This window comes from Lolium perenne, chromosome 2 (genome assembly GCF_019359855.2).
Source record: "Lolium perenne isolate Kyuss_39 chromosome 2, Kyuss_2.0, whole genome shotgun sequence".
NCBI lineage: Eukaryota > Viridiplantae > Streptophyta > Magnoliopsida > Poales > Poaceae > Lolium > Lolium perenne.
The window spans coordinates 326,736,516-326,761,404 of NC_067245.2; the positions used below are offsets into that span (position 1 = coordinate 326,736,516).

At 44.8% G+C, this 24,889-nt stretch overlaps 3 protein-coding genes and 1 long non-coding RNA gene across 4 annotated transcripts; 3 read left to right on the plus strand and 1 right to left on the minus strand.

Annotated features, from left to right (window-relative positions):
- Positions 1-509: 509 nt before the first annotated feature.
- LOC139835371 (2-methylpropanoate--CoA ligase CCL4-like) lies at positions 510-1,183 on the plus strand. The gene has a single exon (XM_071825218.1). The coding sequence runs from the start codon at positions 565-567 to the stop codon at positions 1,072-1,074; it is 510 nt and encodes a 169-aa protein (XP_071681319.1). The 5' UTR covers positions 510-564; the 3' UTR covers positions 1,075-1,183.
- Positions 1,184-4,602: 3,419 nt separating this feature from the next.
- Positions 4,603-20,476, plus strand: LOC127337184 (uncharacterized). Its single transcript, XM_051364126.2, has 3 exons — positions 4,603-5,061; positions 20,027-20,133; positions 20,249-20,476. The coding sequence occupies exons 1-3, from the start codon at positions 4,757-4,759 to the stop codon at positions 20,281-20,283; spliced, it is 447 nt and encodes a 148-aa protein (XP_051220086.1). The 5' UTR covers positions 4,603-4,756; the 3' UTR covers positions 20,284-20,476.
- Positions 8,655-21,067, minus strand: LOC127337185 (uncharacterized). Its single transcript, XR_007873669.2, has 2 exons — positions 20,772-21,067; positions 8,655-9,096 (listed from the first exon to the last, which is right to left on the minus strand). It is a non-coding gene; the product is annotated as an uncharacterized lncRNA (long non-coding RNA).
- On the plus strand, positions 16,672-18,669 carry LOC127337183 (uncharacterized). The gene is made up of 2 exons (XM_051364124.1): positions 16,672-17,784; positions 17,962-18,669. Exons 1-2 carry the CDS (start codon positions 16,672-16,674, stop codon positions 18,565-18,567), a joined length of 1,719 nt encoding a protein of 572 aa, XP_051220084.1. The 3' UTR covers positions 18,568-18,669.
- Positions 21,068-24,889: the final 3,822 nt, after the last annotated feature.

Consider the following 24,889-nt stretch of genomic DNA (forward strand, 5'->3'; position numbering starts at 1 on the left):
ATCTCCTAGACGGGGGCGGTGGCCTTGGGGAATCGAAGACGGACGAGCGGGGCGGGCGGGAATCGAGGCAGAGCAGAGGAGATCGACCAACTTCGGCCGGGAATCGAGCGGAGGAAGAACTTCGGCCGGGAACAAGAATCGATTTTGCTCTGATACCATGTTATGATAATATGCTTCTTGTATTACCAGGGGGCCAAATGCCACAATATATAGTACATGTACAGGTGCACATATGCAGAAAGCCTCCTAACATATGGGGAAACTACAATAGACATATATACATCTAACAATCTGCACATTAGTGAAGTGGTTCCTACCCATGCCTTTTTGCTCAATTGTTTGGTGAGGTACAAGGTGCGTGCTGGGCTGCTTATGGTGGCCATGTGTGAATTTAATGATGTTGGCTCGTGGGTGATTTTCTGACCATCTTTAGTCCGCCACTGAGAAATTCATATTTCGTCTAATGGAAAAACAAATAAGTTTTTCCATTAGACGGCGTGCATGGCCGATGTGGACATCGTGGACGGCGAGACCGGCCGCAGCGTGCCGCGGGACGGCGCCACGATGGGTGAGATCATGCTCCGCGGTGGGTGCGTCACGATGGGGTACTTCAAGGACGAGGACGCGACGAGGGCGGCCATCCGGGACGACGGGTGGTTCTACACGGGCGACGTGGGCGTGATGCACCCGGACGGGTACCTGGAGATCCGGGACCGGTCCAAGGACGTGATCATCAGCGGCGGCGAGAACATCAGCAGCGTCGAGGTGGAGTCGGTGCTGTACGAGCACCCGGCGGTGAACGAGGCGGCGGTGGTGGCGCGGCCCGACGAGTTCTGGGGCGAGACGCCGTGCGCGTTCGTGGGCCTCAAGGACGGGTCGGCGGGGAAGGTTAGCGCGGCGGAGGTGATCGCGTGGAGCCGGGAGTGCATGGCCGGGTACATGGTGCCCAAGACGGTGGTGTTCCGGGCCGAGCTGCCCAAGACGTCCACCGACAAGATTCAGAAGTACGTGCTCCGGAACCTCGCCAAGGAGATGGGACCCACTCGCCGGGGCGTCAGCACCAGCAAGATGTAGATTGTGACTAGGTCGTCGTCGGTCCTCCTCTGCTTGCGATTGGATTTCCTTCTTAATTCAGACAGAGTTGTTGTCGTCGTAGTTGGTATTGATATATCTGTTCTTGAGATCAGCAAGCGTGTCGCCCTGCCGATCATGAGGAAAACAATACTTACTATTGTGATACACATGCTTCTTCAATCATACTAGTTATGAATTGCTAATCCCTGTGTGCGCGCGCGCGCGTCCTCCGACTGACTGAATAGGAAATCTAGAAGGTCAATATACGTCCTTGTCTGACTTTCTCCTCACCTTGCTTGGGTTTCAGGTCCAAGTCAATGCTGAACTTTAGTTTATTTTTAAATAATGAACGCTTTATTATTTAAAAATATAAAACATTATATTCGGCCTCTGCAAATCTTGATCTAGAATGCACACAGCCACAAACCAACCATCCACCAAAAGTTTAAAATTTTAAAAGAAACAAAAAGGCGGCGTGAAGGTGCGTGAACTCCGAACATGGCTATGGATCAATCCTAAGATTATGCTGCCACCCATGTTAGATAATAAATCCTTTGACGTATCCTTCAACCGTGTAGAGACCTCCGTAAAGGGGCCGCGATTCTCCATGTGCTAAAAAGTAGACCATGTACGGAGCAAAGTATTACACCGGTAGATAACTGCATAAGAGAAAAGTGTTATCATCAAACACTTTATCATTACTACATAGCCACAACGACCAAATAACGCCAAGCGCTGCACTCCAATAAGTACGTTGAACCTATGATCCATCCCATTAAGCCCGTTGCTAAAAATATTGGCAATGCTTCGTGGCGGATATAAAATAGAACCTATATGGATGATTGAACATATATACCTACCGAAATGGTATTGAAAGAATAAGTGTTTAATTGTCTCATCATGATGATAAAATACGCACTTCTTACTACCATGCCAATTACGCTTTGCAAGATTATCTTTCATAAGAATAACCCGCGACGAACATACCATGCAAAAACCTTCGTTTTCAATGGTATCTTCATCCGCCAGAATTTGTTAATATTAGCTACCGATTGTAAAGGAATGTATAGTGAACTTTTCATTCGCTGTAAGATTCCAACGGAACTCGTATGCCGCTTGTGAAAGTTGGATGGAAACCAAGCGATCTAGCAATGCATTCCAAGTTGTAAGTCAGGGACCAACAAGATGTCTTCTAAACGTCACATTAAGTGAAGAAGATTCCATTACCTTAGCTAAGGTGTCACCTTTATGATGCACAATACTATACATAGTATTTCCTAACCATTTGACCTCTCGGAACCTAATCTCAGAACCATCCTTAATAGAAAAAAACCAAATGGGAAGAAATGCTTCTTAGTCGCCATGATGGCAGCCCAGAAGTGTGAATCCATAGGTTTCCAAATAACCCGAGAGATCTCCTTCGAGCCTACATACCGCGAAACCCCTGGCGGCTCGCGCCGGTGGCGGCGGAGAGGAGGAGGGGCGGAGAGGAGCGGCGGCTAGGGTTCGCCCCTGCTCACTCGCGCGGGGCCGAGAGGAGCGGGGTTTTTTTTTTCCACGATAAGTCGATTTGTCTACTTCTTGCATCCATTTTTTTTGTTTAACCAGAGAAAAGTTTTATTTACGGAATTGCCAAATAGTATTTGACAAGATTCGAACTTGTATGTATTATGAAATTCCTAAAAAATATAGTAAATTTTCTATTTCCCAGAGAAATAGTTACTACATCAAGAAAAGTTAATAAGCTTATTTTTCACATACGCAATAGAAATCATCAGATGAAAGCGTATAAACCAGTAAAGAAATTGTGCTTTATTTGAATTTGTTTCGGGATTACTTTAATAGGGGTAGGAAGTATTTATCCTATATAGAACATATTTATATTACACCCGGGTATAGTTACACCCACGCGTGTTTCTCATAATCTAGAGAGTATCTATCATATCGAAGAGTATGTACATGTAGTATGAAATATATAATACTATTTTGATAGTACATATAATACTTTGTAGGCAGTATGTAAATTTTTTATGTAGACTCATTTTTTAGTATACATATGCATGTATTTCGGATTTATAGTGAAAACTACATGCTCACTTGCATTTTTTAACCAAACTTGGTTTAGTTTATCTTAGATATAGTGTAAGAGCATTTCTAGCAGAGCCCGTAAACTGGCCAGTATACGGGTTTGGTTCGAAAATCGACGCAGATCAGTTACTGTAAACGGGACGAAACAAAAAAAAATTTACAGGCCGAGACTGAAAACCAAACTCTGCCCCCTATTTGTAGGGGTTGAAAGGTCGAACTGAAGGTTGAACTGTACTCCTAGTGATGTTTTGGCGGGATGAAACTTCAGCTCGAAACAGTGCACTTCCGCCGGAGAACTACCGAAATAGGACCAAATTCGAAATCCGGCCGAAGGTCAACCAAATTTCGGCGGGGCCATGCGTTGCGAGCTCAGGGAAGGGAGAGTGAGCAGCCGGCCGGCCACGAATTCGCCGGGCGCGGGCGGGGCGACCCTGGAGGCATCCGTAACAGGGCGGGGCTACCTCGTTGGCGGGCGGGGCGAGCTGGTGGCGGCGCGGCGTGGGGCGAAGCGAGCGCCGGGGAAAGCGCGGGGCGGGAGCGAGCGCCGCGGCCGAGCGCGAGGCCATGCGCGGCGTGGCGCGAGCGGGGCGGTGGCCGGCGAGGCACGGGAGCAAGCGCATCGGCCTAGCGCAGGCCATGCGCAGCGGCAGCGCGGCAGCCTTGAGAAGCGGGAACGACGCAGCGGCCGAGCGAAGCGCGAAGCGATCGCGAAGCAGGGCAGTCTTGGCTGTGAGTCGTGAGTCACTGTGAGGAAGAAGATGAGGAAAAAAGAGGGAAAAAAAAGAAAATAGGATATTCTCAGAAGTTGTTTTTTTACAGTTTGGCTTTTTAATTTCTGTTCTGCGTGAGCTATTTTTCGACCCGTAAACACGAGTTCAATGACCTGAACTCGAGTTTTTCAGTTTTCCGTTTTGCCAGGCTCTGCTAGAGATGCTCTAAGAATATACTCAAACCGATAAAGTATCGTATATACTTCCGTATTGCAGTATATTATATATGGGTGTAACTACATCCAAAGTATATATATATTAAAGAAAAAAGCATGATAGCTCAGCTGACACGGGCGCACCCAAACCCCTCACCGTCCCCAGGCTGGAGCTAGAGGCTGCTCGTCGCCGTCATCACCCGCAGCGGCTCGATCGTCCATCACAAACAACGATGATGGCTTGGTGTGCATCACCGACCCGGTAGATGAGCCGAAGCCTCGCCGAAGCCGGAGCGCAGCAGCAGCAGCCGGCGTCCGTTTGGACGGAGGCAACCTGTTGTCTAGTGGCAGCAGCATTTGGCTCTGTAGGGAAGTGGCCAAGTGGGAGGAGGGAGTATGTACGTACAGTTGTACTGCACAGATTTTCCTGCAAATAATACGAGAGCAGGTATATGCCACGTTGGATGCCCACGTGCTACGTCCACAGAAGAACGTACACCACGGGCATGGCTGACAGTGTTGACGGGGCACGATGCATTATTATCACATACTCGTAGATTTAGATTCAAAGGTGCATCGCATACTCGTAGACGGTTGACTAGCAAACCAAAGAGAGGCCAAAGATTCGCCGCTCCAGCACCATACCACACCGGAGCTCGGCGGACGAAAATGCGGGTACTCGCCGGAACGCGGCGAGCCGGCGGAGCATCCGGAAACCGGAACGGGAAGCGGCAGCTCCAGGGCTTGCTGGGAGATGAGCTAGACTGTTTTTCGGAGGAGGTTCAACGGCGGCCAGAAGTGAAGATCGTCAACAAGTACGTGGTTGTCATGGCATTCATCCGTATCGGCCTCAAAGGCTTCGGCGCCCTGGCGCTCTTGTGGGCCACCGTGGTTCTTCTCGGCGGCTTCGTCTCCGATCTCAAGGGGGTCGATTTCCGGAACCTGACCATCATCGCATTCGTGCAGGCTGCCGGGTTAGTGATTTACTACTAGCATTAGGCATCCAAACGTACTCTATCTTTCATTCTTTCTCCCTAGTTTTCATGTCTTGTTGTCGTTGATATTTCTGTCGAAGAGAAGAGATTGATTTAGGGAGGCGGCATTTTGGCTCATAGGAGCAAATGCTCCCATTATACAAAATAATTAAAAAACAATTTTAATAATATCAAAAAATTCTGACATAATTTTTTTGGTGTACATCATGACATTATATGTTAGTACACAAGTTTTTGTGGATAAGCAGCATGTTATGTGGCATGTACAAAAAAGACAAAAAGATATCCTATACGTAGTCGTGTTATAGCATCAAAATTTATCTTTTTTACATGAGCTACATAATTTTTTAGTTCTTTTTGAAAACTTGTGTACGAACATAAATTGTGTAGATGTACGGGGAAAATTTTATTTTAGAATTTTTTAACACTTTAAAATATAGATTCACACAACGGGAGCAAATGCTCCTATGAGACAAAGTGAATTTCCCTTGATTTAGGTTCGTTCTTCTTCTCAAAATGTGATGATACAAAATTAGACATGCAATGAATTAGATTAGAAAATCTTGTTCAAATAATACCATCACAGATTATCTATCTTCTTTTTTCCTACCTATATCTTGTTGCCGTTGATGTTTTTCTCGAAAAAAGATAGCTTTGGGCTCGGCATCTGTTGATACATATAAATGTAGACACGGCAAAAAAAAATCATTGCAGAAAAATCTTGCTAATTTTTTTAAACGAGAAAAAAGATTTACTATTTTTATTAGTAGAGAAGAACTTAAAGTGTATTACAAGCCAAAGCGATCAGGGCCAAAGCCAAGATCCACTCTCTTCGGATTACAGTACTCAACGATTTAGTCCTGCCTCCTGGCCAAAGATCACATAGCCGCCTCCTCTTCAATTCTAGCAACAACCATGACAACGGTGGAGTAATGATTTTGAAATACGCGGCCGTTTCTTTGCTTCCGAACTTTCCAAGAAGCATAGCTAGAGAAGCCATCAATCTTCTTGATTGACCACTTTTTTGCAGAAAAAGTCTCAACCACTCGTTTATAGTTTGAGCTTCGTGCCACACGATGAGGTGGACATCGATGAGGACAAGCCACTCTTTGATGTTTGTCCACACTTTCTTAGTAAACCGGCAAGTGAAGAGGAGGTGGGTGGCTGATTCTTTTGTTTGATTGCAAAGTTTACAATTGCCACAATCTTGCCATCCTCGTTGAGCAAGCCTATCCGACATCCACACTCTATTTTGAAGCACTAACCAAGCAAAATCTTGCATTTGGGGATTGCCCATGGTTTCCAAACCATGGAAGTGATGGTGAAGTTTATGAGGCCCTCAATTTGCATCTTGTAAGCCGAAGACGAGGAGTAGGATCCACGGGCCGTTAGTTTCCAAGTGATCGAATTATGGATGACTTCATTGAGGTGGATATGGGATAGCTTCTCCCAAAGAGTGGCAAATTGCGCAATGTGATCCACACAGAGACCGTTATCGATGTTGATTTGGGCAATCCAAAAGTTATTCTCCATAGCTTTGTGGACATTGTATTTCCCTATTTAGATAGCTTGTATATTAGAGGGGCAATGTCCCTAGGTCGGCAACCGTCCAACCAAGAGGATTCCCAAAATAAACCTTTTTCTCGTCATCAATGTTAACTTTAGTAGCCACCTCAAAGAGGTCATGATCATTAGCATTCAAGGGTTTCCAAGCCCTATCCGCGGTTTGGAGTCGTCCATCCATTCCAACCAAAGCCATCTCAAACAAAGTTCCACTGAAAATTTGCCGAGGTTTAGGCTTCCAAGACCTCCTTTGTCCTTGGACTTACTAACAAGCTCCCAATTAACCTTGCCCCCCCCCCCCCCCCCCCCCCCCCCTAAATTTCAGAAGCACCTCAACAAGGATCTCTAGGACGGTTATGAGGGATAAGATCAGACTCTTTAGGCCCGCTTTGACAAGGATGGAGCGTCCGACCATAGAGGCATGCTTTCCTGGTGAAGGGAGAAGTTTATCGACGCCTTTCTCTTCGAAGTATTTGAGGTGGATTCTTTTAAACCTTGTGAGGGATAGTGGAAAACCAAGGTAGAGCGTTGGGAAGGAAGTGAGTCTTGCCGGGAAAGGTTGTAAGATATTTTGAAGATCGATCTCGTCACACTTGATAGGTGCAACCTGGCTCGTTTTCAAACAGATCCAAGGTGGATGCGAAGGCAACATCCTCTTTTATTGGTGCCACAGAAATGGCCGCATCAACCGCATATAGAGAGGTGTGGATGGTTGGGGTTCTTCCTCTCAAATGATGGATGTGGTCTTTTTGGGTTGCCTTACGGAGGATGTAGTGGAGAGGATCAATGGCAAACACAAAGAGGAGCTGGGAGAGGGGGTCCCCTTGCCGTAGCCCCCTCCCGTGCATGATTTGATCACTAGCAAGACCGTTAAGGAGCGCTACTGAGGAAGACGTGGTAAGAAGGGCTCAGCCCCAATTCCTAAAGGTGGTGGGGGGGGGGGGGGAGCAAAGGTGTTCAAGAATATACATAAGGTAGTCCCATCGGACGGAATCGAAGGCCTATCAAGCTTTAAGAGTAGGTAGGGGTTTTTGACTTGTGAACTTCTTGCCAAATTGTGAACATACAAAATATTGTCATAAATTATTCTCTTCTTGATGAAGGCACTTTGAGCATTGGAGACAAGGTCATTCATGTGCGGAGTGACTATCATTGCAAGAATTCCACATGGCGAACATAAAACACAAACTCTCATGATTAGAACCTTAAGATGTCTATCTATCGCACTTAACCAAGTTGTGAACATATATGGAACTGAGTTAAAGGTGCTAAGTTAAAAGCCACAAACATGATGCACTAGAGAAGATGGACTAGGGCCAATCAAAAAATAAATGGTGTATTGCCTTGTCGTGGTTACGGTGGCAACACTAATCTTAGGAGTCATCTTTAGTTTTCAGATGGACTTCTTGAGGCAACTCCTGTGTCTATATGGAGGTAGATTTAAACATTGAGCATGGGTATGTACATGGAGCATTGAACATGGAAATTACCCAGGAGATCATATGGAAGGATGTATACTGGAGTATAATCATTACGCGCGACACAAACATACCAGGAACCAGGAATAACCTAATGTCATTATAATATTATGTGATACATAATACTTAACCTAGAACAATAACAGCCATTCAAACATAGATGAATCACGGCACCAAATTACAAAGGAATGTTCCGTCGTAGTCATCACCATGTTGAATCTTACAAAAAGAAACCGTAACAATAGGTGGAGGTGGAGATGAAGATGGTGGTAGTGGCTGGGACAAACCCCCTAGCGCAGTACCGATAGTGTCGATGAATTTTACCAATAATATAGAACAGGGGGTCATGCTTCTCGAAGATATCAATGGTAGCACCCGGAGACACATTTATAGAGTTTCATGGCCTAGGAAACAATCGTATACTAAAAACCCTACTCATGTATGTCTTATGTGCTCAATCGCTATCTCAAGACAGGTCCTCGATTACGATATTGTGGTTGTGTTGCCCTGAGGCTATGTGACGTTCAATCATGGCGGAATAGGTGGATTAGACATTTCTAGTACATTCTTCATATTCTCACCAATCCAGTGAAGAAAATCATGCACAGATTGGAGCTGAAACTGGAAAATTACAACAACTTCCTTAACTCAATCCCACGTGGTACAATGATGATTTTATTATACGCAGTCATGCCATATACCATCAGGAGCTCTATCCTGATAGAGTGTATAATATTTTGGCCTTCGAATTTGCATACAACCTCTTGGTGGCGTGGTTTTGGACTCGTTGAGTTTGTTTGGAGAAGCCCACAACCTACATATAATAGATCTTATATTTGAGCATTCCGTGGAACCTTTAAACAAGAAAAACTCCAGGCTTCCTGCACTTATTACTCATAACTTGAATAGAATGATCCTGATTTAGCTTTGGCCATCGTGTTAAGTCTGTTGGAGATGGAAAACACTTAGAAACCTACAAACCAATTTAATTTTGTGTTATGATCTGACAGTGCTCAGAATCTCAACAATAGTTAGTTTTGCATATGCTTTCTATTTTAAATAGTAGAATTGCTAAAATGTAGATGCCATATTTTTATTAAGTTTCGGCCATATAATAATCCTGATTTATCTTTGGTCCCCATGAGATGGAAATCCTTAGAAACCTTACGAAACAAGTAATGGAGAAAATAAAAATTAGAAGGTATAAACTAATGGGATAATATGTATTAGACTGCAAAATGTCAATATTAAACTCAATAAAAAAACTGAGTACAAAATTAACTTATCATCTCACAAATGAAATATTAGCCACTTTGCTCCAGGCTCTCCCATCCAAAAATTTCCTATCATCATTAAGATAGCGGAAGAAATTCCATACTATTTCATTTTTGAATGGGAGAGCCTGGAGCAAATTCCATACTATTAACTTGCAATTAATCACTCTCCGCAGGCTAAAAAAAAATTGACTCGTGCCGTGCCATGTTAAGAAAAACATTCATAAAGATAATGGTATGTGTGAGCTAACACTAAATAGTCTTGGCTCGACACACATAACTGCGTGGCTAGACTAAGTTTCCTAGTCTTCTATTGGCCTACCATCACTATGACATGGAGGCACTTACCCTTCTCCAACAAACGTTCGATCACACCAACGATGGATTACCACTCTCTGTCTCAAAATATTTCCAGACCTAGTCCCTTCTCTAATGCGGTGGAGATGGGGGTAGCTTTCAACCAAAGTGATCGGGGCCCTTCCGTGAGCTATAGCAGGTGTTCGTCTCAACCATCCAAAGTAGCGTCGAGTCTTAAAAGAATAAGATGTGTAGACTAATTTGTTTACAAATCCAAGTTGTAAAGAAAGACAGTCGGAGTGCAACGGTGGCCTATAGTATATAACCGACTGCTCTAGCCAACTATTTTGTACAGTAAGACCTTAGACGTGGGATCTATGTTAGATGCAACTATAGTATATAAACAGTTCGTTTGAGACGGGATTTGACCTTGAGACCTTAGGCTCTGATACCATAGCTAGCCAACTATTCCAAATGTTGGAACTGTTTAAAAGGGCTAGAAAACGTATTTTATCAGTATAGAGCCCAGATATATTAAATAAGTACCAAAATGGCTGCAATGAAGTGGGTGGTAGTACCATATTTCAACACCCCTTCCCCACGTCGAGTCTAACATGACTTAGAGAGATTGGAGGAGCCACAAATATTTCAAAGAATATTTGTGTGAGCCAGGATTTGAACCCAATCACTCTTGCTTTAAAACCATATTGAATTATATGCAACCAGTTCATACAAAGATTCAAGCAATAAAAGAGGGCCGGACCTTATAGCCGAGCAGCAGCGTGTAATGGTATATTGTTTACTGAGAGCCGAATGCATATATAACTTTTTAGCTTCATAAGCCCCACACCCAGAATCGGATATCTTATATGACATCCTTAATTATACTGTTGACCTCGTTTCCTGCTCTAATTGGAACAAAAGCAGGCTATTCGACACTATGGGAGATGCTCGCTTTGAGTTCTTTGGTGAATGGCTTCTTTCTGTTCTATTGAACAACGAATCTTGGGGAGAAAGATACCATGCCCAGTTGCCTATGAGACAATGGGGCTTCGACAGACGAACACGTATATTCATATCAAAAATAATAGATATCGTTCTGATCATGATATTTTTGCCAGTGGTGTACTTCGCTCTTGCTGGACCAGTTCTATGTTTTGCACTATCCGCAGCTCGTATTAGAAGGCAAGATTATGGCATCACCGATGGAGATGGCAAAGCAAATATGAAGCCCGCACTGAACTTGTTCTACTACGTATCTATTGTTCACAGTGCAATTTACGTAGCGTATATGATAACCGAATTGATTGCTGATGAAGTATTGGTGTGGAGAGTTAGCCAGCTACATGGTTTCAGCCCCGAAATACTTGGTGGATACTTGCAGGAAACCAAGCAGATGTGCGCAACCAACCCCGGGTCCACGGAGAACTGGAATCTGATCACATATGGTGCCAGTTTGCTGGATTCCCAATTACCGGAGGACTATGCATCAGGAGGAAGGACACTAACTATGCTGATTGATCAGGGTATACCAGTAGTACAGATAACACAGCTGCTTATTACGTCACCGACACATAGAATTCAGAAGCTGATCGGAAGCCTTGCTTGGAGAAGTCCAGCCGAACGGGAGATGAGTGTAGGTTTTGAAGCACTAGAACGATACGATCGGAACTAGTACTGAACAAGCTAGCTAGCTCTTGCTTGATCGGAACGATCGGAACTTCGCAAACTCAGCGAACAACAGAAACAGGAGAATCGAAAAACGATTTTGGATTGCCACAGGCACGTATCGTGCCTTGCTTTACTATTTCTTTTTCTGATGATTTTCGTTGTATTACAAGCAGCAGCCTTGCCGTGCTTATATACACGCACAGACCGACCTTGCCGCGCCCAACGCGTCTCCGTACCGGAAACCAACACGACGCAACCCGGAGCTGTTTACAACTTGACATACTCCGGTTTGGACTCCACTTCCTAAAACGAATTTAAACTTACCTAAAGCTAATTCATCTAGGACTCTACTTGGATAGCTACGTATCCTAAAACAACTAGGTTAATTGCCTTCATTCACCTCCTTAACCTGGTTGCTATGCTTCACTTCATGCACTCCGATTTTCTTCCTCATCTCGATAAACTTCTGCTTCCCGAGGGACTTGGTAAGAATGTCGGCAAGCTGGTCATTGGTGTTCACATGTTGAACTTCAATCATCCCCTCCTCAATGCACTCCCGGATGTAGTGAAAACGGGTGTCTATGTGCTTGCTCCTCTCGTGATGAACCGGATTCTTGCATAATGAGATGGCAGCTTGGTTGTCGATCTTCAGTGACACCTTCTGCACCTTCTTCTTTGCAAGATCAGCCAGGAGTCTTCTCAGCCACACACCTTGACAAGCCGCTGTGCTCGCCGCTATGTACTCTGCCTCACATGAAGACAGTGCCACCACTTTTTGCTTCTGAGAATTCCAGCTGATAGGATTCGGACCTAGGTAGAATACCATACCCGACGTGCTCTTTCGATCATCAACATCACCTGCCATGTCGCTGTCTGAATAGCCATGAAGGATCAATCCTTCTTTTCCCTTTTTGTACGTGCAGCCGAGATTGATAGTGCCTTTCACATAGCGCAAGATTTGCTTGACGGCGCTCATGTGTTCAGTCGTGGGGTTCTCCATGAAACGACTCACGATCCCGACTGAATAAGCCAAGTCTGGTCGGGTATGCACCAAATATCTTAGGCTGCCCACAATGCTTCGATACGTTGTGGTGTCCACCGGCGGGTTTGAGCTGATCTTGCTCAACTTGTGACGTTGGTCCATTGGAACTTGTACTGCGTTGCAATCTGCCATGCCGCACTTGTCCAACAACTTGACCGCGTAAGCCGATTGACATAGGGAAATTTCTCCGGAGTTTTGCTTCACTTCAATGCCTAAGTAGTAGCTTAGTAATCCAAGATCACTCATGCTAAACTTCTTCATCATTTGCGCCTTGAAACCTTCAATTTGTTGCGCGTTGTCTCCGGTTATAATCAGATCATCGACATAAACTCCAATTAGCAGGTTTGAGTCTTTGGAGCTCTTTGTATAGACTGCATGCTCGAGGGGACATCTCTTAAATCCGAGAGAGACCAAACATTGGTCCAACTTTGAGTTCCAAGCTCTTGGCGCTTGCTTCAGCCCGTATAGTGCCTTCTTGAGCTTGTAAACTTTCTCTTCTTCGCCTTTCTTCTCATAGCCGATGGGCTGTTCCACGTACACTTCTTCCGTGAGATCACCGTTGAGGAAAGCGGATTTAACATCCATGTGATGAACCTTCCAATCCCCTTGTGCTGCCAAAGCTAGGAGCAGCCTCACGGTCTCGAGTCGAGCAACCGGTGCAAACACCTCCTCATAGTCAACTCCTTGACGTTGTACGTAGCCCTTTGCAACGAGTCTTGCCTTGTGCTTCACAACAGCACCCTGCGTGTCCTTCTTTAACTTGTAAACCCACTTCAAACCAATAGGCTTATGGTTCGGAGGTTGGGTTACCAAGGTCCATGTGCCATTGCTCTCAATCGCCTTCAACTCCTCATCCATGGCGTGCTTCCAACTTGGAACTTTGCTCGCCTCTACAAAGTTAGCTGGCTCCTGAACACCGAGCAAACACAGTCCGGAGTACTCGAGCGTGACTGGCTTGGTGTCCTTGTAGACTTTCTTGAGGGTCTTGTAGCGACGTGGACCCAAGGAGTCCGTTATGGCTTGCGAAGGAGGAGACACAAATTGTGTCGGTGTCGATGCATCTGAAGAAAGAGGCATGCTTAGCGCCGGATCATCGGCATCCGTGTCGTCGGCGTAGTCGTCGTGACCATGATAGTCATCGTCACTTTGCGCCTCCTGGTGAGCATGATCATCGTGCGCCCCATCATGTGCTCCTTCGCTGCCAAGATCCTCTTCTGTGTCCGCATCATCGTCATCGGTGTCCGCATCGTGACGATCATGATCACCTCGGTCACCGTGGTTGGGCATATCGTCGTAAATCTGGACATCCTTCCCTGCATCATCACGAATTGGGAAATCAATCGTGAATATGTTACCGTTTGAAGCTTCGTCTGCTTCGCCGCTCCAGTTCCACGCTTGTTTTTCTTCAAACACAACGTCGCGTGAAACACGTAGACGTTTGGTATGTGGGTCATAGAAGCGGTATGCTTTGGTGCCGGAATTCCTCTCGTAGCCGATGAACACCATCTTGGTGCTACGATCAGCAAGCTTTGAGAGGTGAGGCTCCGCCGTCTTCACATGAGCCACGCACCCGAACGTCCGTAGATGTGACACATGAGGCTTACGTCCGTATATAGCTTCATACGGAGTCTTGCCGATCACCGCCTTCGTTGGAGCCCGGTTGAGAAGATAGACCGCCGTCATGACGGCTTCACCCCAGAAGGACCCCGGCATGTTCTTGCTCTTGAGTAAGCTCCTTGCCATGTCCACGACGGTTCGATTGCGCCTTTCAACGACCCCGTTCTGCTGTGGCGTATATGGTGCCGTGAGGAACCTTTTTATGCCAATCTTCTCACAGTAGTCATTGAACTCGTTTGACGTAAATTCTCCGCCGCGGTCTGTCCGCAGAGCACGAACCTTGAGCTTGTGTTCCATCTCCGTTGCAGCCTTTAGCTTCTTGAATGCTTCAAATGCTTCATCTTTGGATCGTAAGAGAACGACCCACATGTATCTGGAGTAGTCATCTACCACAAGGAAAAAGTACTTCTTTCCTCCATGAGTTGCTGGGGTGATAGGGCCACATAGATCACCGTGGAGCAGCTCAAGTGCAGCACTTGCACGATAGGTAGACACGGCAGGGAACGGTATACGGTGTTGTTTTCCAACCAAGCACCCATCACATACTCGATTAACATGATCTATCATTGGCATCCCTGATACCATCTCCATCTTGGACATCTTCTTCAAGGCGTGGAAGTTAACATGTCCATATCTAGCATGCCATAACCATGAATCATCATCACTCCTGGCGAGCCAACACTCCGGTTGAGATTGATCAAGGTTAAGGATATAGAGCCTGTTTCGCGTGCGATGTACACGCGCTAGGACGTCTCGGAGTCTATCGTAGATTGTCATCACTCCGTCCTCGACTTTCACCTTGCATCCGTTCTCATCAAGGCGCCCAATAGAGATGATGTTGTTCCGAAGCCGTGGGATGTAGTATACTCCAGTGAGTATGCGGTGTTCGCCTGTGAGGCACTCGAATAGGATAGAGCCTTGCCCACAAACCTCGACCGTTGAACCATCACCAAATTTTACCGAGCCTTCAACACTAAGCTCTAGCTCGAGGAATTTCTCCTTGCATCCCGTCATGTGATTACTAGCGCCGGTGTCTAGATACCATGACATGTTCTGGTTCCCGGATAGATTTGGTATGACCTTCTTCTCCTGAAGTCGCACCTTCCGGTTTGGTTTTGGAACAATCGTTTGGACGAGATCACAAACCTCGGCCATTAGAAGAGCTGGATCATCGTCTTCCCGCTTTGCCAAGTTTGCCCTCATCTCTCGCTTGTTTGGCTCCGGACATTGCTTTGCATAGTGACCCATCGTATTGCAGTTGTAGCACTTGACCTTGGACATATCCAAGTTCCGTGGCTTTTGCTCGTTAGATCGATCACCTTTGCCACGCCCTTGTGGCTTGCCTTTTCCTTTGCCCTTCTCATTGTGCCCGCCACGCTTTGAGTTACTTGACCCTTCGCCATCACGCTTTCCTTTGCTGCTTGGTGCCTCCCAATCAGCGCGTGTATAAAGCAGTTGATCAACACCTCCTCCCTTGCCTTTCCGACTGCCACGAGAATTTTCTTCCCACGTCCGCAAGCGTCCGATCGCCTCCGTCATGGTCATGTTCTCGATATCGGTCAGTTGCTCAAGCGTGCCAATGATATACGTGAACTTATCAGTTACCGAGCTGAAAAACTTTTCCACCACCTCGGCTTCAGCAAGCTTTGCACCAAGTGTGCGGATCTCAGCCACCAAAGTTGTGATTCGCATGGCATAGTCGTTCACTGATTCTGTTTCCTCCATCTGCAACTTGTGAAGTTGGCGCTTCAGCACTTGTGCCCGAGCCTTCGTGACGCGATCTTCTCCGACCCTCATCTCCTTGAGTGCTTCCCACGCCTCTCTTGCTGTCTCGAACTCCGCCAATATCATCAGCACGGAATCTGGAACAGACTGGGCTATGGCGGCCATGGCACCTTCGTCGACCTCGTCGTCAACCTCGTCGTCGGTGATTGCCTGCCACACTCGGAGTTGCCGGAGAATAATCTTCATCTTAACCGCCCAAACACCATAGTTGATGTCGGTCAGCTGCGGGTACTGCACGGGGATATTGCGATGCGCCATCACGTTGGCACCACTTGCCCTGCTTGTTGCTGTCTCCGTAGCCTTCTTCAGCGTCTTGTCGTCGTCCTTGTTCACCTTGGAGTCGTTGGTGTCACCCATCGCCTTTCTCGCTGCAAGAGCTCCTAGATCGTCGCGGCTCTGATACCAAATGTAGGTTTTGAAGCACTAGAACGATACGATCGGAACTAGTACTGAACAAGCTAGCTAGCTCTTGCTTGATCGGAACGATCGGAACTTCGCAAACTCAGCGAACAACAGAAACAGGAGAATCGAAAAACGATTTTGGATTGCCACAGGCACGTATCGTGCCTTGCTTTACTATTTCTTTTTCTGATGATTTTCGTTGTATTACAAGCAGCAGCCTTGCCGTGCTTATATACACGCACAGACCGACCTTGCCGCGCCCAACGCGTCTCCGTACCGGAAACCAACACGACGCAACCCGGAGCTGTTTACAACTTGACATACTCCGGTTTGGACTCCACTTCCTAAAACGAATTTAAACTTACCTAAAGCTAATTCATCTAGGACTCTACTTGGATAGCTACGTATCCTAAAACAACTAGGTTAATTGCCTTCAATGAGATGGCTGGCGGCGAGGATAATGGAGCACCTCGCTGGCCACCTCAACCTTGCTCAATTTCCAGGAGCAATAGAGTGTATATCCTCCCTCCTTGACACGTCCTCCTATGGTGATCAAGAAGCTCTCCATTTGCCATTTCTGATTGGGCGTAGCAAGCAGAGGAACAGGAGAAGTTGGATACACCGATTTTTAGCGCAGGAAAATAAAGATGGTAACCTGAAAGTTCCAGAAAGCCCCTTCGGGATCATGTTCGGCTTCTCGCTAGAACAGATTCACAAGATATATGGTGCTCTGGAGAATGATGGTAGCCCAGTGAAACACAGCGAGAATGGTGAAGGAATTGATGAGGATCTTGTTTTGCCAGGATTGAGAATTCTAGAGAAATTGGCTCACGATAGGCATAACTGCAAATTGATATGCAACACCAAGGATCTTCTCTCAAAAGCAGTTGCGCCTGTAAGCTCCGACAACTTGGTACAAGATATCAACAGCAATGCTGGGTGGACAAAAGTAGTAGACGGATCATTAAAAGTGGTGAGCAGGCTCATGGGTTCGCCAGGCAGCACCAAAGAAGAGATGCACAGCCTAATTGCTGGTGCAGCCAACAACTTGGAAGCCATTCTGGACATGGATATGATGAGTAACAGCAGTATCGTAGATCTAAAGACGACAGCAATAGAGGTTCTTACACATTTAGTCTTGCATCATCCACCAAGTTCTGCTACAGTAGTGAGAAGAGATAAACTCATCAAGGGTGCGGTACACATCTTCATTACTAAAGATTGGATGAAAGATTATTTGAAACATGAACAAAAGAAAATCGACAGCCCAACCTCAAGTCACATGGAGAAGAAGATGAGACAAGCCAAGGAAAGTGCAAGCCGGCTTAAAGAGAAGGCTGGCGAAGCATTGGCCAGTTTGTCCAGTAATTCAGAGGCTTTCATGAGTTTCACAGGAAGTGAAGATTTTGCCCATCGTCTAACTGAATTGCTTGACTCCAGTATCAGGACCATCAAATGCGAAATAAGTGCAACATATACTGTGGAAGTAGAGATCAACACGCGCTGTCGTATCAGCGCGGCAGTCATTTTGAAGAATATGAGAAACTACGTCAAGGAACCAACCTTATGCAAGGTATGCTTGAATACATGCAGGACATTTTTTCATAGAAAAAAAACATGTCGGGCATATATAGTGTTCTCCCTTTTGTCTAATTAGTTGAAATAATTAATCAATTTCCTTATAGTACCAACTGCACGCCACAATTTTTTTCTGAGATTAACTTCTCAATCTCCCTATCTATTATTGCAGGTACTCCTAGAACTGCTTCTTACACAACCAGAAGCAAGTAGCACACCCTGTTGTTGGGAGCGTGTCACCAGTTGCATTCCATCAGGCAGAAACGACATAGAAAACCCAAGCGATTGTGGCCAATATGAGAGCCACACCCAGCAGTGCAGGGAGAGGAGGCTACAAGCAGAGCTGTTATCACTAGTTGCAGGAATTCGTGCGAGCAGCAATGTTAACTTTGCAGAAACCTTAGTTTCGCAGCCGCAGCCAGTTGCCCTGGAAGAATTTGTGTTGAGGGTCAAGAACATGGTGGAAGAGAACATGTATGCCACCCCTGCGTGCCTGGCGATACAAAAGCTTACCTGCGAGATGGTTATAGAATTGATCCAGCATGATCGAAATGCCGAAGTGATTGAGAAGCACAATATTGTTGGAACACTATCGAGGGCTTCAAAGATGATGGCCAGGCTTGAGAGAAACATGCTTTTCGCCGGTGTGGATCGTGATTGCCACGGGGTTGCTCTAAGGCCTCTCTCTTCTGATCTCGCTAAACAAGCAGAAGATCTTTTGACACAGAGAAAACAGTTGCTGGGTATCAATGGTGGTGTGCCTGCTGGTATACCGTGATTGCTACATATATGTTGCTTGTGTGAGTTAAGCTTCGAGATGCCAATTGGTGTCCTGCTGAATGGCTATGCAATTCCCACTCACATGTTTCTCCTATTTAAATTTTCAGGTGTTGGTTATTCTACTATCTGTTGGCAGCGAAGTTTTTCTAAAACCTAAGTATTCTAACACGAAAATCTTTCCATGCATACGAAACAAATAATTCAGTTTTGGAAAAAGAGGTCCGGACAACTTTTTTTTTCTAATAGTGCAAACATACTGCAGTTTTTCCTAATACCGAATTATGTAACACTTTAGTTTTTGCTAAAGCCAAACACCTACAAGTATTTAAAACCGGTATTTTCAGAAACAACGGTATTCTTCGAATATTTTACAAAACTTTGATTCAGTAATATCTTGTGTATCCTCAAGTACAGCTTTTGTAGCCCGAGCTACATGAGGGTTGATTTTTTTGGAAAAAAATGAAAATGACATTTCTAAGTTTCAACAAAATTCGAAAAATGTCCTAGATGTAGGTAATGATGTATTCTACTGACATGCAAAATCTCAACTCGAAATACCTTACATTTTAGGCTGTGCAAAAATGACAAAAGTCTGAATCTGAAGTAGTGAGCAGTGCCAAATTTGAAACATCCAAAATTTATCAGATTTTGTCATTTTTGTGTAGCCTAGAATAGAAGGTATTTTAAGTTGAGGTTTGCAGGTTGGTAGAATACATCTTCATCAACATCTAGACCTTTTTTAAGAATTTATTCAAACTTTAAAATGCCCTTTTCAAAATTTTCATAAAAAGGGACTAGATGTAGCCCGAGCTACATTTGCAGTTTCCGTTGTATATTCACATAATTTTATTTATATTTTCTATCATGGCTCCTCTACTTTGTTGGACTTTTACAAATTCTACATTCATTTTTCAGTCGAACCATTTTTTTATGCTTTTGTGTGACTTGAACTTCTTTACAGCATGGTTATTAACGTTTAGTTTTTGGCCCGAGCTTGCTCCAATGCTGGCTCAGCTCCTAACCGTATACAAAAAGGACCACTGACCACCGTCTCACTGTCGCATATGGTATCATCCGTTTAGCAATAATCAAGTTCAAACGAGTAAAATCTACTCGCACTCAGGGCCGGTTCTGGACCAGGGCAGCAGGTGCGACCGCCCGGGGCCCAGCCTAAATAGGGGCCCAATATATTAGCTATACAAGCACGTATACATGGAATAGTAGAGGGAAAAAAAGACCCACTATTGCACTGCACAGGTCCAAGTCCAACAGGGAAGAATCGCCACCATCCAAATCCAATTCCCTCGACTGTTCGTTTTCTTTTCGTTCTCGACTTCTCAATCGAATCCCCAATCACACGCACAGGCCGCTCGGGACGGAAGCCAACATGAACACCTCATCCGATCGCCTAAAACAAATTCCCTTCCCTAATCCTTTTCCATTTTCTCGCGGCTCAGGCACGGCCGCGCAGCACTATCGCGGAGGCGGAGGTCTGGCACTGAAGGAGAGTTGGAGACAGGGAGCAGGGATCGGAGATATCAATCAGCAGGTTACATACTTACAGGTAATTCTCTCATCACAAATTCTATGAGACAGCGGACTCTATTTTCCATGTTCTAAATAAAAAATTCTTAATTCGCTGACTGAATTGTTGTGTTTATTTTTTGCATCATTTACAGCTACAACATTCAGGTCTTGTAATCATGTTGACTAAGAAGCATCTCTCTGGTTATCATAAAAGAAACCACAAGAAATAAAATTCTATGTGTTGAAGGTTTGTTCGCATGTTATTTCTCTTTTTCTATGTGTTGTAGCTTCTATGATACTTGGTTTCGAACAGAAGAAGAAAAAAATATTTCATGCTACTGAGAAAATATCGGTGTCTATACAATTGATTTTTCATTCGTTGGGCCCATCAATAGAATTCGCCCTGGGGCCTTCAAAATCTTAGAGCCGGCCCTGCTCGCACTCAGTCACTCAACTATCCTGATCATCCATGGCTGCATGACATGGGGGCATGTATCTTGCACAGAACGCGGGTTGGTGCCTCATCCCCAGATCCTGCATCGATCCATCCAGATTCCAGATCGAGCACCGGTCGACGCGCGGAACGCGACCCCGAACGCTAGGTAACGACCCCCAAATCGGAAAGAGCAAGATTGCAAGAGCTAGCAGCTTGACGGTGGGTTCATGGAAGCTTACCGGGCATTGCCTCTGCCGCCATGAGATCCTCCGGCACGCCGCTTGAGAATCTTCTCCCGGCTCTTTGACGGCCTGGCCGCCTGTACCAGAGAAACACAAGGGCCAATCCCATCCAGCGCGAGCTTAACCGCTGATACCTCCTACGACGTGGCGGCGGCTTTCGGCGGAGAGCTCGGCCTGCCCGAGGACGTCGCGTCGGCGCCGCCCGTCGGATTTCTCGCCTGCAACGGGCCAACGCACGGGATGGAGATGAAACAGAGGGGCGCTTTTGGAATACCGGAAAAACTGACAAGCAGTTTTGATCTAAAAAAAAAAAGGGTGTGCCTATGTCTCAGTTGGGTGAGATTTTCTTAAGTCTCAGTCAACTCAGAAAAGTGCAACTACAGTTTAGAGAAAAGTGCAACTCGGTTCAGTTGCACATTTCTGTCAGAAAAGTGCAATTGCACTTTTTTAACAGAAAAGTGCAACTCAAAGCACATTTTTTAAGTGACTTAGACTTAAGAAAATCTCCGTTGACTGAGACATAGCAAAACCGAAAAAAAAAAACTGACAAGCAGTTCACGGTTTGACTAATAGAAGTTGTTTGAAAAATGCGGGCAGTGCTATTTTAGGAATATTTTATGATTTGCCAAACTTTCCTTTCAATTTTTATTATAATCGACATGTGATGGTTACGTGGCAAATACAGAACCGCAAAGAAAAGTGCCTGAGTGATATTTTGGCTGTTGGGATGTATATGTTTCGTCTAATTTAAAATATATTTTTGATATATTTTGAAATGTTAAAAAAATTAAAACAAAAAATTTGCGTGTATATTTCCACATGCTATGTATGCACAAAGTCTTTTCATGAAAAACCGACTTGTCATTTAAGCTGTGTAAAAAAGAGAGAATTTGGCGCTAAAAATAAAGCTTTTTATAAGACATGTTTTATCTTCTTTGCATCGATCACAAAAATATTGGTTTTTCACAAAATCGTGCTAAAAATAAGTGGATGAGTAAACAAGTTCAACTTAAGGTGTTTGATTCACTATATATTCCTTGGACAAAAAATAATAATGCAAGTTTTCATAAATATTTTTAAAAATATTTATTTTGTTCTGAAAAACTTATTTTCTGCATGATTCACATGTTGATTAGAACTTTACGGAGTTTCTTACCCAACGCGTCCAGAGTTTTTTCCAAAACAAGGAATAACAAACCACAAATCAATACAATTTGAGGAGGTGTGTTACTTTTTCCATAAAGATACATAGGTACAAACATCAAGTGGTCACATCTAGTAAAACCACATCAACACAAGGCCGTGAGGCTATGGATCATGTCCATCGGGCCAGCCCAAGGCACATGTGGCCTTGTGACGCAAGCATATAGAGCATCAGTTTAATTAGCTTCCAAGTTCCAACCTTTCCATTCCCCCTCGAGCATTTCCCATCTATCTCATTCTTTTCTAGTGAGGATCATGCCTCGTCTGTAGGTAACGGCTACCACATCTGAACTACATTTTAGACTACATCGTGCACATCGGATTAGTGGGGAAGTAAGCTAGGGCACCATTGGCCATGCCCTAAGAAACCAACAACTTTGTTGCCAATTAGGTGTACTTTCTTGTCCATACTCTCTTTTGTATGGAGCCTAGTTGATGATTCAAGTCAATCACTTTTATTTTGCGCGAGCATACACATGTGCTCTTTTGTAAGTTGTCCTCACCTTTATCATATAGGTAGACCGTTCCGGACTGCAGTTCTCACATTTACTCAATAGGTAGACTGTTATAGACCACTCTTACATTCCCTTATAGACACATTGATAATTCCGCCCTTTGCATTTATCGTACAGTATATGTAGACTGTATATGTAGATCATTTTGTGCCTCAGTCCTAACCTTTACACTATAGATAGACCCCCTTGGACAAGCACCTAATAGTAGTATGAAGTTATGCGGACATAAGAAGATTCGGCTGACTTCTCTGTCTCATTCCAAATCTCAATGGTTAACGTGTAATACATGGCGCAAGAATCACTAGACGATATTTGTTGTTAATCCTATAGAAGTATACACAAGTGCAATGGAACCTCCACCATCAACTCAAACCATGTTTCTACGGCTCAACACATAGTCATAATCAAACTTGTAGAAAAGTACTACTTTATTAAATGCGGGAGTGATACAAATAGTAAGTCGTAACTACTTTGATAGTAAATAATAATCAATGGCATGTGCAAGCCTTGAAATTGCCTTGAGATTGCGAGATACTGTGTTCAATGGTTCGGCTTGACCCTTGACGAAAAAATCATCATTTTCCTACGAGACAATGTTTAAAGAACCAATTTATGCTATTAAGAATAATTATGATATACTTTATGGGTCTAAGTTGTTTCCCCTTCTTTGTGTCTTTAACCCTAGAGTTACATATATCAACTCTATTTTAGGTATTCATAATTTATTTAAAATGTATGTTAATAATATTAAATGAATTTGGTAATTTCAAGATTCCAAGATGTAAGAATCATCACTACAGAAAATTTTCTTATCAACCACAACCAAAAATAGTCAAAAGGGGGTGGCATTTTTGTGATTAAATACGCACTGGGGATGAAACGGTATATGTGGTGCATATCTCCTCGTAAAATATCTACCACTGATTTTTGATGTGTGGCTAATGAGGGGTCTTCAACCATAGAAAACCGCACTGCAGTAGATGAGTTTTGGTAGACCTTGGGGTCAACCTTGAGCATGTGCAAATAACAAAAAGTTACATGTTTCAATAAAAATAGAAGTGGAGAAAGTAAATGAGAAGGATGAGCAATGGACATATCTTGGTTGAAAATGCTATATCATTTGTATCGAGAACTAACCATTTTTGAGGCATTAAATTATCATGGAGATTGACGTTGGTATGCCTAATGGGCATGTCATGTGTATATCCCTGGTTCATGCTTTTAGGTGTTTAAGGAGTTGAAGGCCTGCGGATCCAAAGGTTTGGAGGCCCATGAAGATGAGGATGTGATTAGGAAATAGAGTCAATATAGGAAATCTTGTAACAATATATGTAAAGGCCCAGTCCGACTCGATGTTTGTATACTTGTAAGACACGGAAAGCCTCGGTTTCACCTCTTATATATGGGCGAACCTAAGGGCGAAAGACATGTTCGATCATTGTAAACCCTAAACCACCATTTTTCTCTAGTTAGGCGCCTTTGTTCGTCTGACCACCTTCGAGTTCTACTTGCCCCTCTAATTCCATGAAACCCTAAGTCTACAATCTGTAGGCATTGAGGAGTTAAACCCTCGTCAATTGGTGCCATCTGTGGGGAGTTGAGGTAGCAAGGTCCTGATCTCGATGGCATCATCATCATGGTCGGCAGCAAGCAAGGCGGTGGAAGGAGGTAAACAGATCCAATCTGACTTTGTCGATTTTGTTCCTCACCCTCCCGTCTGTTTGCCTGCATACGCCAATTTGGGAGAAGCAATGGACATGACGTTCAGGAGCTTCCGCTTCCTCGTCTAAAAAGAAGGTTCACATCGCTTTTCAAGCCCGATTTTTTCGGGACCGTCGGCGGCCGAGCCCGAGTCTTCGGGATCGTCAACACCATCAATCGACTCAGGCGATGAGGAGATTCCGCCGCCACGCTTCACCAAGCCCCCTGATAGCGGGAAACTCGCCGATCTGTTTGGCGGGTTAACCTCCGGGTCGACCGCCGAAACCGATCTACCCTGGGGCAACGACTCCGATAGCTTCACCAACTTCGTCTTAACCGACATCATCAACTTCACCGACAACGAGGAGGTCTTCACCGATCTATACGAAGGTGTCACCGATCATTTGCATAATATGCGGGTGCCAAGCCTGGCACCACGCAGAAGGAACTCGATGATTCAAGCGCCACAGCTTGATGATAGCGCAGACTCCACGCTCATCAGATATGCGTGCTCACGGCGTCGGGTCGCGAAGTAGAGGAAGATGAGCAATCTGAAGATTTCGACCCATTGGGTACTCCCCATGTTGATCCCACGGATCTCACCAGAGGAACATGAACCAAATATGCTGGAACTGCGCCAAGAGAGAAGGTGCAACTTTCTTAAGCTGCATTGAACAAAGCCGGAAGGGTCATAAG